Here is a 15,780-nt window from a genome sequence, read left to right on the forward strand (position 1 = left end):
ATGGAGAAGAGGAGGGATAGGAAAGGATTTGGGGTTGTTGTATTATTAATTGAAGCAAGATGTCCTGAAGAAGTGGAGCGAAGCCTTTCTCCATTAGGCACTGGTTCCTGCTGTTGCACCCTCCCACTATTTTTTTCTAAATAGAATAGCGTGACTCACCGCATTCTCTCAAGATCTATCTGAGAACTGTGCTTTTTTTTTTTTTTTTTAAAGACATTGCTCTATGGATTGGATCCATGTCACCTTTCTGTTTGTATTATTACATGGTAATTTTAATTCAGTCCAAGAGTCCAGTAATTGCACGGTCATGTAATGTTGTCAAGAAGCAGAAAACAGTTAATGTCCAGTTAAGTTAATAATGTTGTTAGCCTTAATTCTAGAGGTCCCTCAAGGCACCATATGGAAAATCCATTACATCTGCGTGCACCTCTGCATGTTACAATGGCGGGTAGAGCAAGGAGGTGAGCATGTTGGATGAGTCCGAATGTCGTGGTGGCACAGTGTCCAAGCGGTTAGCAGATCTGCCTCACAATTCTGAGGACCGGACATGCTGGAGCCCATCCCAGCTGTCTTCGGGCAAAAGGCGGGGTACACCCTGAACTGGTCGCCAGATCGATCGCAGGGCAGAAAGAAACAAACTACCATTCACAGTCACATTCACACCTGTTTGGTACCAGCTTTTTGGGATGCGAGAGGAAACCAGAGACCCGGGAGAGAGCCCGAAAAGGCACGGGGAGAACCTGCAAACGCCGCACAGGCGGGGAAACCCAGTCCTCAGTATTGTGAAGCAGATGTGCTAACCAGTCTCCACTGTGCCGCAAAAAGTAATTAGTCGCAAAGTAATAGAACTAATTACATGTGATTATGTTTTGATGATCTCATTTTTAATAAATGCATCAAGAGAGCATTGAGATGTTTCCTTCCCCCAAAAAGTGTATTCAAATCATTGATCGATATTTTGGTATGAACATATATTCACTCTTCACACAAATAATAAACTGACAAAAAATGATGAAATGCAAATACATAACAAAAACGTTTCTTGCCTACTACGTGTACAGCTCAAACCATCATACCATAATACCTTGACCTAATGACAAATGTGCACAATTTTCTCCAAGTAATGTAATGGATGACAGTTATATACATTTTGTAATCAAATGGCATGATCTCATTACATGTAATTACTTACTTCCCAACACTGAGTGTTTGTGGTTTGAATGTAAGCTTTGAGGGTGGCACATCCAGTCTTGAATTTTGGGAGGTCATGTCGGTGATGGAGCTCAAAAATCAGATCCTCACAGGACTCTACCACAGACCCCCGCATTCTATTCTTTTTTTTTTTTTTTTTCATTTCAACGAGCAGCCGCACACAAATGTTATGATGATGTGTTATCAACCGTTCACGTCCAATAAGAATACAAACAGGTAATAATGCTGCAGTAATAATGAGAAGACGGCACCGGCAACAGCTGTGAAAGGTGGACTGACAGTCAGTCACCAACACCTGCTCATGCAGTGTGTGTGCGTCCATGCATGTGCATTATCGTTCATATTCATCTTTCCATCATGTCGGCAGCTTGTATGGTTGCGCTGAACTGTACCATTGAGAATCCTGCATTATTTACTGGGAAATGGATGGAGAAAAATGCAATTTGGTTGTCTCGTGTTTTCAAAAATGAAATAAATCCTACTTTCATACTTGTCTCGTGCACGTCCCCTGTGCAAAGTTGGTTGAATTTTTTTTTCTTTCTCTGAAACTGCTCAAAACACTAAAGTCTGCAATAAAGTCCATAAACACTGGCAAAATAAAGTAAACCCATTGACTCGTCACTTTTGCTCTTTCACGATACACCACTGCCTTGTACATATTTAATCACTCTATTTATATTTTAAAAACTGACATGAATTATTGAGAAATCGAGTGCAACCCTTCATGTTTATCTGTCACACGCTATTCTTGTCTTTTGCAAATTGTCAGTCATCTGTAGTCTTCTATGAGTAGTTCAGTTTTTTCTGTGGGTCTGTGTTTAGTAAACCTCCGATCTATCTCATTTTCTGCTGCTGTAATCTTGTATGATACTTTATACAGAATAGATCCATCCATACATTCATTTTCTTAGCCTCTTATCCTCACAAGGGTTGCGGGGAATGCTGGAGCCTATTCCAGCTGTCAATGGGTAGGAGGCGGGGTACACCCTGAACTGGTTGCCAGCCAATCGCAGGGCACGTGGAGACAGACAACCAGTTGCTCTCACAATCACACCTAGAGGCAATTTTGAGTGTCCAATTAATGTTGCATATTTTTGGGACGTGGGAGGAAACCGGAGTGCCCGGAGAAAACCCACGCAAGCACAGGGAGAACCTTCAAACCCCACACAGAGGCGGCCGGGATTTGAACCCCAGTCTGTACAGTATACATGAGGATTGAGAATTTAATGACTGGGAAGACAGTTTGCAGCAGTATGTCATAAAATTAATTTTAAAAATCCATTTGGTGGCGTACTGCTTCTGTCTCTCTTCCCGTTTTAGTTTTCAAGCTCAACAATGCAGACACGCACGCACGCCCACTTTGTTGGTCTAAATAACATCAGCGGCCAACAGTAGTAGCTAAATATAACCATGTACGTTATGTACTTTGGGTCTGACTGCAGGCACTAACATAGTACAGTCGCATGACCAACTGTATTCCCCAAAGAACCTGAAGGCACCGTGCCATCTCAAAGGAGACAAGTCATTCTCAGTCTTCTTGTCTGCATGAGTCGCACGCTTCCTCTCTCACTTTGGGGTATTTCTTTTTCCATTAGTTGATGATGAACTGAGTGTTCCCTTTAACCGATCTTCTGCCTTTTATTTTCCTATTGAGTGCGACCTTTGTTTGGTCGCCTTTTTCTTTCTTTCCCGCGTGGCCATTTCCTTTTCCTCCAATAAATGTATTGAATTTGTCAAATATACAGTATCTGTGTGCAAGATACTTTATGCAGACTGTATGGCATTCGTGTGTCGCTCTCCTTACCTCGACCAGATGTGGCGTCGGGTTGAAGCCGCAAAGCTTGCACACTTGAGTGTGGCACTGTGTGCATGTGTTGTGGTTGGGTGGGTCGGAACTGTCAATGTTCAGCTCTGTTTTACACAGAGGACAGTTGATTTTGGGCTTCATTGGCTCCGTAGCTGCGCCAGGAGCGATCGCAGGCTCCTGCTTTGGTTCTGCCTTCTGTATATGTGAGGATATTTCTCGGTGTTGCTGACCTTGATGTTGCTGTGGATCTTTTTGTTGAAGGGCGGGCGACGGCTGTTGTGGCATTCCTTGTTGGTGGGGTACGGTCTGGTGCTGTTGCTTCAGTGCATGCGGACCTCCTACCTGGCTCTGTGTATGCGGACCCCCCAGTTGGCTCGTTGCATGGGGGGCCCCCATTTGGTTCGGTGGATGAGAGCCGGCCATTTGGTTTGGTGCATGTGGGCCACTCATTTGGCTTGGCCCATGAAGACCCGCAATGCCAAATTGTTTGGCCCCCGAGGCCCCTTGCTGTGGATGCCTGTTGTCAGGAGTTGCATTACTGAATACAACCTTGCCCCGTGCAGGACTGGGATGGGTGGAAGAGGTGGGCAAAGGGTCTACATTGATCAGAGTACTTGCCTGGTTAAGCAAGGAAGCTCCAAAACCAAACAGCTTGGTCAGTCCATCTTGGGCTGGAGCATGGGTCTGGGGCTTGTGAGCTGGAGAGGAGCCGGCGCTTCTGGTATGGTCATGGTGCCGTGCCATTGACTGGTGCATGGGAGAGCCACGACCCAAATCGGGTTGGGAGGGTGCTTTTGTCAAGCCAGGGAGGGGTACAGCGCCAGGGTGGGGGATCCTTGGACCACCAGGTTGAGTGGGGCCTCCTCCAGAACCTCCAGCAGCTCTTGGACCTCTCTGGGAGTATGAGTCAGGCCTCATACCCTGGTGGGAGCGATCTGTCTGGCTCTGGGGGCCACTCAAAGTCGTATGAGTGTGTAAGCCTTGTGAACTAGGAGGTTGTGTCTGGGGCCCTGGCTGGGACTGTGAATAAGGCTGTTGATGAGCCTGGGGATAATGCTGAGCCTGAGGTCCAGACTGAGACTGTGGATAAGGCTGATGCTGTTGCTGCTGCTGATGCTGATGCTGATGCTCCTGACCCTGGGGTCCAAACTGGGACTGTGGGTAAGGCTGCTGCTGAGCCTGGGATCCAGATTGGGACTGCGGGTAAAGCTGCTGCTGAGCCTGGGATCCGGACTGGGACTGCGGGTAAGGCTGCTGCTGAGGCTGGGATCCGGACTGGGACTGCGGGTAAGGCTGCTGCTGGCCCTGGGGATACTGTTGACACTGTGGATATTGCTGAGACTGTTGATGCTGCTGGAGATGAGGGTACTGTTGAGACTGGGGATACTGCTGGGATTGGAGATACTGCTGGGACTGTGGGTGTTGCTGGGACTGGGGGTAGTGCTGAGATTGTGGGTAATGCTGGGACTGGGGATACTGTTTGGACTGGGGATGCTCCTGCATCTGGGGATACTGTTGGGATTGGGGATAGTGCTGGGACAGCGGGTAAGTCTGGGAGTCAGAATAAGGCTGTGACTGGGGGTATGTTTGGGACTGTGAATATGGCTGTGACTGGGAGTAGGGCTGAGTTTGGCCATAGAGTTGTGTCTGCGGTTTTTGCTGCTGCTGCTGTTCCTGGGCGGGCTGGCTCTGTGCCAAAGGTTTGGGCTGTGCTGCAGTCGTCGGCTGTGTTGGCTGAGGTGCAGCCTGCTGAGGCTGGACAAGAGGTTTCGCTTGATGGGACGGCGAGTGGATCTGTTGTTGACTCTTAGAACGAGGTGTGGTCATATCAATGCCGAGAGCCCTCTGCATCTGACAATTGAGACACAGCCATTCCTGGACCTGCAACCCAGAATACAAAAAGCGTCTTTAATCTTTGTCCTTTAACTTTGTTAAAATCCTCGGAATCGTTCATTTTTACCGCAACTCGGGCCAAACAGAGTTGGCATTTGTAAAATACAAAAAGAGAGTACTATGATATGATGTGCTGGATAGAAAAAATATATATATTTTTACTCTTTCATGTTGGTGCAAGTGAAAGTTGGAATTTAGTTACGTTGTTTTTATAAACTTAAAAGCTTAAAGATCCTCATCCTATGCAGTAGGTACACCAGTTTTCTGTTGCTTAGATGAAATCCCAATTTTATTCCGTAAAGGCTAACCAAAAGCATTATGGAACAAAATATAACAAATGTAATATACAAAAGAAAATGTGTTGTGGTTTGTCTTCAAACGTGGACAGGAAAGATATGCTGTTAAAACATCACAGTTCATCACATGATTTGTTACTCTCACGGTAGACTGACACAATACAGACCCTTTTTAATATGAACCACATGGATTCTCTATGAATTCAATGCCACAGAATTCAATGAGAGAGGATGTGCATATGGGCGGCTTTAGAAAATAAACACCATTTTTACTCTGGTGAAAAGTGAAAAGGTAGCCGGCATTTTTTTTTCTACCAGAAATAAAAGCTGAGATCTGCTATATCGTGACTGTCAAGAAATCAACGTAACTTAACGAAGATTTTTAGTGTGGCAAAAATGAATGCATATTATCACGCACACTGACGGGAAGTCACAAACGAGAGCCAAACAAATATGAGAACGATTATGAAAGGAGCCTCACCCTTCACCACCCCACAACATCACCTCTCCTCATCCTCCATATGACTGCTGATGCTCTTCTGACATGGAAAAGCTGCTCCGTGAGGTGTGTCGACCTGCTTGCGTTCCGTCTGTCCTCGCAGCTTTGCATCAGCCGCCAACACTCCGCCACCATAAAGACTGCTATTTTAGCATCTCTGCAGCTTGAGCACAGCACTGTAAATCTCTTCACATTGCTCCCATCCCCTTTTGTTCCCATAATGCAATGCGCAAACATACAGCCCTCTTACACCCACCCTCCCTTCCGCTGCTGCTAATTTGAAGTCCTCATCAAGCGATAATCATCTGCAGTGGTATGTTTTATTTTTGCATTTGAAATTTCATTGGTGTTAATAATATGATGTTAGAATTAGAAATTGGTTCAAAGAGCTTCGACATAATGGCGTTACCTGCATCAATCATGGCAGAAACGTGATTATTTTGCTTATCCATTCTGTTAGGGGAGATTGTCACATAAAGTTCTTATTGAGTGATGTTGTTTTTTTTTCATCACTTTAAATGACTAAGAGACTAATGTTATCTATTGAACATCCATCCATCCATCCATTTTCTTTGCCGCTTATCCTCACGAGGGTCGCAGTGAGTGCTGGAGCCTATCCCAGCTGTCAACAGGCAGGAGGCAGGGTTCACCCTGAACTGGTTGCCAGCCAATCGCAGGGCACATAGAGACAAACAGCCGCACACACAATCACAATTTATAGTGTCCAATTAAGGTTGCATTTTCTTGGGATGTGGGAGGAAACTAGAGTTCCCGGAGAAAACCCACGCAGGCATGGGGAGGACATGCAAACTCCTCACAGGGGTGCTGGGATCGAACCCGGGTCCTCAGAACTGTGAGGCCAACGCTTTACCAGCTGAACCACCGTATATACATACTGTCATGCTCCTGGCTTCCAGCCTGGGCTGGGCATGGCCAGCCAATCAGTAGATACACACCTGCGCCTCATGAACTCTAATGACACCCAGTATATATAGGACCCTTGGGACGACTGGTCCTTTGCCAGATCGTTGCAACTCATGCCCCCTTCCTGCAATCTCGTATCCCTGATCGTGAACCCGTGTGCACCGACCTCCGCCTGTTCTCTGAACGACCACGTAAACCTGACTCCTTTTACACTTCTGCCTTCTTTGATCGATCTCCCGTGTACCGGCTCCTCCCTGCCCACGGACCTGCTCTCTACACCCGACGTCCTGACTACCGCTGCTGCACCTGACAGCCTGCCCGATCCCCGACCTTGGAACAATAAACGTTTTTCCCGAATTACCTCTGCAATTCCCGAGTCCTGCATTTGGGTCCTCCCTCCGTATCGATGGGTTGTGACACATACAAATGAAAATTAAATGTTCTAAAAAAAATCAATACAAAAAAAACATTTTCTCTCTTGAGAAATATAGTGCATAGAAAAGCAGTTTTTTCCAATTTCCTGTTTTCATATTTAGCATTGCCAATCTCAGGCCCTTTGGGTCACCTATACAAATGATCTTCTTTTCATCTCCTGTACCCATCGACATCCGTACCATTTCCTATTTGTCCTTTTTTCCCCTTAATATTATGTTTTTTCCCGACTCTCGCTCTCTTTAATCAGGTTTTGGTCCTCATATAGTTGAAGAGGAAAGAGATTTGCAAGTCAAATTTTTGCTGTATGTTCTGCCATCATGATTACATATTGAAAGAAAAGAGAAGAAAGGTAGCTATGACCATCTGCAACATGGCTAGATGCCACTGATGATTTGCTTTGTACTGTACTTTATAATCAGCATGCAAACAAACGCTTGAAAGAATAGCAAATAGAGGCTAGGATGGGAAAGGCTGAGGAGGAAAGGAAACATTGCAGGGAACAGAATCAGCACCGCAGTTGCTTAATCCGGTCGAGGTCTAATCATGTTGCGCTTCATTAACAGCTCGGCCCCAAGGACTATCCACTTCTACTTTAAAATCACATAATCCTGAACTAACAGAAGGGTTCCCCACTGGAATATATTGTATAATCTTATCTGGGAGGGAAAAAAAATCCTATGTAATCATAATATCTCTCCGTTTTCAATCGAATGTATAAGAAACTCCATACACTAGTTACACTCTTCTAAAGTCAAACAATTTGGAAATTCAACATAAAACTTAAAATGTAAACTTGCACAAAGATTTGAAGGGCAGACATCGAGATGTCGGCATTTTGCACGAGACATCAGTTCAGTGGACGTCCAAACAGTGAACCCTAAAGGGCTTTTTCTTTGGCTTTTTGTGTCTGGAAGATGTTGCTGCAGAAAAAATAAAAATCTCACCATCGAACCAGAAATGCATTTTATTGTGAAAGCGATGCTTTATTGCCGTACTCGCAATAAATCCAATTAAATGTTAATTGCATGCTCAATTTTACTAACCATTTGCTAACATAAATAGTGCATGTGACATGGAGAGAATAGTAGAATAACAGATCACAAGCATGAAAAGACACTCGCTCACATTTGAATTGTGCTGAAAATGATTTAGCGGCACGGTGATGCATTGGCCTCACAGCTCTGAGGACCGGGGTTCAAATCCCGGCCTCCCCTGTGTGGAGTTTGCATGTTCTCCCCGTGCCTGTGTTGGTTTTCTACGGCCACTCCGGTTTCCACCTCCATCCCAAAATCATGCAAATAATTGGAGACTCTAAAGTGCCCCAAGGTGTGATTGTGAGTGCATCTGGTTGTTTGGTTATATGTGACCTGCGATTGCCTGGCAACAAGTTTAGGCTGTACCCTGCCTCCTCCTTAAGGATACCTAGGATATTTTCCAGCACTCCAGTGACCCTTGTGAGGATAAGCAGCTCAGAAAATGGATGGATGGATGATTCATGTATTTTTTCAAGATAAAGCAGCAATTAAATAAAGGCGTGTACAGATATTAGATGGTGACGGAGTTAGTGTGGCTAATTATTTCTAACAAAACCTTTCACAGTCACACCATGGAGCAGTTTTTGATTATTTGCCGATTATTCCAAGCTCTATTATTCAAGAATATCTGCTCTGGTCTTCCTGTGCCTGTGTTCTCCCCATACTTAATTGTGTTGTTGTATAAATGGATGGATGGTTTCATATTTTATTTGAGCAGAGTAAAAAATGGTATACAGCACTTTAGTACCAAGTCTTGAGACATTCGATTTGCTTATAACACCATAATAAATCTTTGCAGGTATTTTTCACTTTCTTTAAAGTTGTATGTCTTTTCCCTTATAATATAAATTCTACTTTGTTTAAATCTAGAGTCTATGTAGCATGGTATCTCTGTGGCTCTGTCATGTACAGAAGTCTTGCCCGCTTGATACTTTGACACTCAAGTACTGGGTGTGTTGTTTTGTCAATGTGCAGATTGCGCACAGCAGAGGGTCTCTGCATGGTTTCGACAGTCAAACTGACTCAGAGATGTTTTCTCGCTCCCTCTCTCTCACACACACGCACACCAACACATTCCCATTTGCAGTTGTGATCATCCCACGGATAAGCACCACTGCTAGTAAAACCAACGTGTGATCACATCTATCAAAATACTGATCTCTGTATCATGGGGTCTCAGCTGAGAATGGGGGGGCAGAGTTCAGTGTGACACTCTAATCCAATTTGTCATTAATTAGCCTGCCGATGTGCAGGGGACAGGATGTGGTTGGAGGAACAGCCAATCGAAGAGCCGAAGCAGCACGCAGGAGGAGGAACTCACGACTGCTATTACGACTCTTTTGAAGCCATCCTCTCTCGTGAGCTTCGCTTTCCTGCTCACTGCTAACTAAATTGCAATTGACTAATGAAAGTGATGTCTGTCACGGTCCTGCCGGTCCTTGTCCTGGCTGTGCTAGTCCCCGACGCGGCACGCACCGGCAGCAATCAGTGAGGTGCACACCTGCGCCTCGTTCCACGTAATCACGGCTGATACAAATGGGACACCACGTACGGTCTGGCCTTTGCCAGATTGATGCCTCACGCCTCGTTTCCACACTCTCCTGATTCTGGTCCTGCTCTCCCGTGTACCGACCCCTGCCTGCCTACTGACCTGCCTCTCACGCCTGACGACTTTGTTAGTACTGCTTCCGTGGACTGGCTGTTTGATCCCCGACACTGGACTGAATAAAAAGAGTTTCTCGAACCGCCTCTATGTCTCCCAAGTTGTGCATTTGGGTCCAACCCTGTGTTCTTGTTGTGACACCGAGCGGCAGAGAGCCAGCGGAACCAGGGAGCACTCCTTGATGCATTCGTCCAGGGGCTGTCACCCAGGATTCAAGGTCGGCCTCATCGCAGTACAACTGCACACGAACCTGGACGCGGTTATCGGCCTTGCCCTGAGGATCGACCAGAGGCTCGCCATACAGGGTTGGGTCGACGCACCACAGGGGGATGCCCGACGGAACCTCGTATCACAGACCGCGCTCCAAACGGGTCAGGTTGATGGGATGGAGCTCATGAAAGTCGAGGGGGTCAACAGCTTCCCTGAGGAGCGGCAACAATGCCGGCGAGAGGGTCGGTGTTATTATTATTATATAAGCCCACACGACCAGCACTCAGGGTGTCCACACCGGTGAGTTTAAACTACACCGCGGGTGGTTCGACGCAGTCCCTGCTTCAGGTTACGCTAAGCAGAGGCGGACCTTCGTGTTCAGCTATGGTGTTCACTGACTCCGGGTCAGACGTGAACCTCCTGAACCTGCAAGTAGTTGACTTACTGGGCTTGGAAACATTTAGGACACGGCATCTCCGGTACGCTTATGCACTGAACAGCAAGTTTTTGTGCCGAATACTCCACCATACTCAAACTATGGACATGACCTTCCCTGATGCACACACCGAATCCCTGAGTTTCCACGTTTTCGACTCCCAGAACAGTGACAACATTCTGGGGAGCCCCTGGCTCAAGGACCATAACCCCCTCATTGACTGGCCTTCCAGCCAACTCAAGTATTGGGGCTCGAAATGTGGCGTTGTGTGCCTCGCACCCCCTGGGGAAAGCGGATCCGGCGGTCGCTCCGGTAGTACCGCGGGACTCGCAACCGGAGGCGTATTTGTCACTACTCCCTCCCTGCTATTCCAGTTTGAAGTATTCTCTGAAGCAAAGGCTAAGTTTCTCTCACCTCACTGGCTGTATGACTGTGCCATTGAATTACCTACCCCCGTGTGGGATACTTTTTTCTCTTACAGGCCCGGAGCACCAAGCCATGAGAGACTGGCGGCAGGTCTTATCCATACCCCAGTCTTCACCTGCCGGAACTGGCTTCTTTTTTGTTGAAAAGAAGGACACAACCCTGCACGCCTGCATTGACTACCGGGGCCTGAATGACATCACAGTTAAAAACAGGTATCCCCTGCCCCTTCCTTTCCAAGAGATTGCCTCCAGCGGAGCGCAACTATGACCTCAGAGACCGAGAGTTGCTCGCAGTCAAGACCGCTATGGAGGAATGGGACACTGGCTGGAGGGGTCTCAGGTTCCATTCCTGGGACTGATGGACCACAAGAACGTCGAGTACTTCAAGACCACCAAAAGACCAAATGCCTGACAAGGCAGGTGGGGACTCTTCTTTCCTCGCTTCCGGGTCATGGTGTCCTTCCGAGCAGGGACCAAGGACGGCAAGCCAGGCACCATATCGCGGATGTAGGCCAGGCACTCCCCGATTCTCCCTAAATCCTGCTTTGTTTCGATCTTCATGCGGGAGATCGAGACCCAAGTGAAAGAAGCTTTGAAAGAGTCTCCCAGCCCAGTCGGATGCCCTGCCAACAGACTCTTTGTCATGCCCCCACTGAGGGGGAAGGGCATAGACTGGGCCCACACGAATCAGACTGTGTCGGTGGTGGAACAATGCTTCTGGTGGCCGAACCTCGAAAAAAGACATACTACAATACATCAATGCATGCCTTGTTTATGCAGCCAATAAACCTTCTTTACAACGGCCTGCTGGGGAACTACGCCCGTTTTCCTTCCCCCAACGCCCATGGTCCCACATATCCTTAGATTTTGTGACTGGCCTCCTGAGCTCGCAGGGTCCCACTGCCGTCCTCTCTGTGGTGGACCGGTTCTCTAAAATGGTCCACTTCATTCCGGTGCCGAAGATTCCCTCCCCTGAACAGGCTGAGCTCCTGTTGGATAAGATTTTCCGTTACCATGGCTTGCCCAGAGACGTGGTTTCAGATAGGGACCCTCAATTTATCTCCCGATTCTGGAGGGAGTTCTGCTCCCTTATTGGGGCCACAGCAAGTCTGACCTCAGGCCAGCATCCAGAATCATACGGCCAGACCGAACGGGTCAACCAAGAATTGGAGACTGGACTCCGATGCCTGGCTTCTCACGACCACAGCACCTGGAGTCGGCACCTCAGCTTGGTGGAATCCACTCACAACCCTCTTCCTTCGGCATCGACAGGTGTGGCCCTCTTCCATGTTATGGCTACCCCCTGTCTCTCTTCCCGTCTGTAGGTGCTGATTTCCTGGTGTCGTCTGCATTGGCATTATAAGCGAAACTGGGAGCAAGCCAGAAAAATGCTGCTATGGATGGGATGCACCGACAAGACCTACAGTATAAAGTGGGCCAGCGCGTCTGGGTTTCGAGAGGAGGCCTCTCACTCTGGATGGAGTCCTTGCAAGCTGGCTCCCAGGCTCGTTGGCCCATTCCCCATCACTAAGGTGATTAACCCAGTCGCAGTTTTTCAGAAGGTCCCCAGATCCATGCAGGTTCACCCTACATTCTGTGTGATCGGCTGGCTCCTGTCATTTGGTCGCCGGGGGAGGGGAGTCCAGTATCTGGTGGACTGGGAGGGATACAGTCCCGAGGAGCGTTCATGGATCCCGTCCCGGTTCGTGGTCGATGGCAACATTCACGCCTCCCATCCTGAGTGCACCTGGGCCGTCTGGGGCTGGCCGTTGGGGGGGTGGGGTGGGGGTGGGGGTGTACTCTCATGGTCCTGCCGGTCCTTGCTCTGGCTGTGCCGGTCCCGATGTAGCACGCACCGGCAGCAAACAGTGAGGCGCACACCGTTCCACGTAATCACGGCTGATACAAATACAAGTCCACATACGGTCTGGCCTTTTCCAGATCATTGCCTCATGCCTCGTTCCCATACTCTCCTGATTCTGGTCCTGCTCTCCCGTGTACCGACCCTTGCCTGCCTATTGACCTGCCTCTCACGCCTGACGACCTTGTTACTACTGCTTCCGTGGACTACCTGTTTGATCCCCGACACTGGACTGAATAAAAACGTTTCTCGAACCGCCTCCACGTCTCCCAAGTTGTGCATTGGGGTCCAACCCCATGTTCTGGTCGTGACAATGTCAAGCATTGGTACAAATAGAAATGTAATGGACTCGCCAGCTGCGAAATATTCTGTTGCGAAAGTAAGGAAGCACAGCAAGGAACTCACGCCAGTATTTTTTAATGGGTTGTTTTTTTAAGTTTGACCCCGAATGTCTCACCTGAATCACATTCCCCATGTTTAAAAGCTCTTTTAGGGAAGTGTCAGAGGATTACTTTGGTTTCTGGAACTACTAGAGAGAAATTATTTGTTTTTTGACATACTGAGTAAATAAAGATGATTCTGATTGTGATTCCCACGACAGGGACAAAATCCAAATGTGTTCGTCGGAATGCACCATCCTTCAGTAACAATAATGCAGCAGTAGGAAAGTCGCAATTATAATAAATATAGGATGAAATACATTTGTTGCATGATGCATGGCGCTATTATGAAAAGAAAAGTGTCACTTAGATTCTCACAGTAAATAAAATGTGTGCCAAAGAGATGTGTATTTTTTAAACGACACGATACAGTCTTTCTGAAAAAGGGGCTGTTAAAAGGCAGCGGTCATGTTTGTATGATAAAGGCTTCACTTCAAGGGCACCTCAGCACACTTTAATGGCTCCTCATACGTGACAACCATCCTGCAGTTGTTCCCTCTTTCATTTGGCCAAGGGCCATTAGCACCCTCACTGGAAATAAGGCTCTTGTTTAATCAATGCAAGAATGTCTGTCAACATTTTATGTATAATACATATTCACGGTGCTATAAATTTCCCTCAGCCTGACACAAAGCAGATCTGGTCAGCCCTCGTTGTATCCTTCACTAGAGGAAATTTGAACTGTAACAATTTCCTAAAGAAGAAGAGGGTTTTTTTTTTTTTTTGCTGCTGCTGTTGTTTTTCTTTTTCTTTTTTTCTGCTGTGGGGGTCTTAATATACTTACATTGGTGCTGGTATAAACAGTATCAGAATTAATACTGTTGCGCTGTCCAGTGTTTTTAAACTTTTCAGCTATAATCTAGAGCGATATGAATGTTTTTTTGACCAATCACATTACATATTTGTCTTCCTTTTGTATGATTTTTTTTCACATTACATTTACAGTAAATATTGATTCTGAACTACTTCAGATGTCCATGACACCATTGTGTGTTATTATAGTGATTTTTTTATATCGTATTAATGCTCTGTATAACTGCAACATGATATTGGTTGTAATGAGAGGTGTGTAAGGGCTTAAATGGTAATTATTGCACTGAATATGATTTCTAGGAATTGGCACAGTGTGGGCCTGGTTTTCACTGATTCGTATTTTTAGAAACCTGTTAACCGGCCGTGCCATCGGCGACAAAGAGGTTGCCGACTATTTCTATTGACCGTCGTGATGCTTCTGTCAAACTACATCAAATCGCCAGCCATACTACTATTATTTAGTTTGTTTAATTTTAAATAATAAGCCATTTAAACCATCACCTTGATTTCAGAATGGATTTGTTGAACCCGATCGCGTTGCACGCTTATGAGCCCACTGAAGCCTCTTGGGAACTTTTCTTTGGTAGCAGTCGCCAACTCGGCATTATAAAGTGGATTAACTGAGGTAAATCGTACATAAAAGCCTCGCCACCGAATGCACACCACTAATCCAAACTTAATTTTGAAGCTTATGTTTTAAGGTCCTCAAAACATGCATTAATTGGAGACTTTAAATTGCCCCTAGGTGTGAGCATGAGTGAGACTGGTTGTTTGTTTTTACATGCCCTGCGATTGGCTAGCAACCAGTTCAGGGTGTACCCCCGCCTCCTGTCTGATGACAACTGGGATAGGCTCCAGCACTCCCGCGACTCTTGTGAGGATAAGCGGTAAGAAAATGGATAGATGGATGGCCTGTCTCAGCTTTATCCAAGATTTTGTTGTGAGGGATGATGTGAATTTAACATCACATTTGAACAAGACAATTAGGAATATAGATATGATCATGGCGGCTGGTAAAGCGTTGGCCTCACAGTTCTGAGGTCCCTGGGTCAATCCCGGACCCGCCTGTGTGGAGTTTGCATGTTCTCCCCGTGCTTGTGTGGGTTTTCTCCGGGCACTCTGGTTTCCTCCCACATTCCAAAAATATGCAACATTAATTGGATACTCTAAATTGTCCCTAGGCGCGATTGTGAGTTGGCTGTTTGTCTCGATGTGCCCTGCGATTGGCTGGCAACTAGTTTAGGGTGTACCCCGCCTCCTGCCCATTGACAGCTGGGATAGACTCCAGCACTCCCCGCAACGCTTGTGAGAATAAGCGGTGAAGAAAATGGATAGATGGATAGATTAGATCTCCAGAAACCCATCACCCATCACCGTTACACTCAAATTTAAGATAGTGGGAAGCATCCGATCTGATTCAGTAAATGGCACTGCAGAAAAATGAAATATGTTTGATATATCATGTTTTCATATTTTATTGTATTTTGTAAGAGATTTAAAGATGTTTCAACTGTGGTATTGTCTGAATGACAAGCCTGGCAGTGATGTTTTTACAGGGAATTAGTGCTGTCACGACCCAATTCGGTAATTCGGGAAAAACGTTTATTGTTCCGAGTTCGGGGATCGGGTCAGGTGCAGCAGCGGTAGTCAGGACGTCGGGCGTAGAGAGCAGGTCCGCGGGCAGGCAGGAGTCGGTACACAGGAGATCGATCAAAGAAGGCAGAAGTGTCAAAGGAGTCAGACTTACGCGGTCAGTCGGAAAACAGGCGGAGGGGTTCACGATCAGAGATACGGGAGCGCAGGAAAGGGGCATGAGTTGCAAGGATCTGGCG

General features: G+C 46.7%; 1 protein-coding gene across 1 annotated transcript in view; it reads right to left on the bottom strand.

Annotated features, from left to right (window-relative positions):
- bsna (bassoon presynaptic cytomatrix protein a) overlaps positions 1-15,780 on the bottom strand; it is an 83,990-nt gene that overhangs the window by 63,873 nt on the left and 4,337 nt on the right. The window contains exon 2 of the mRNA XM_061832454.1: positions 3,017-4,900. Coding sequence (XP_061688438.1) covers positions 3,017-4,900 — 1,884 coding nt within the window. The remainder of the gene's footprint in view (positions 1-3,016; positions 4,901-15,780) is intronic.

This window comes from Syngnathoides biaculeatus, chromosome 2 (genome assembly GCF_019802595.1).
Source record: "Syngnathoides biaculeatus isolate LvHL_M chromosome 2, ASM1980259v1, whole genome shotgun sequence".
Lineage (NCBI taxonomy): Eukaryota > Metazoa > Chordata > Actinopteri > Syngnathiformes > Syngnathidae > Syngnathoides > Syngnathoides biaculeatus.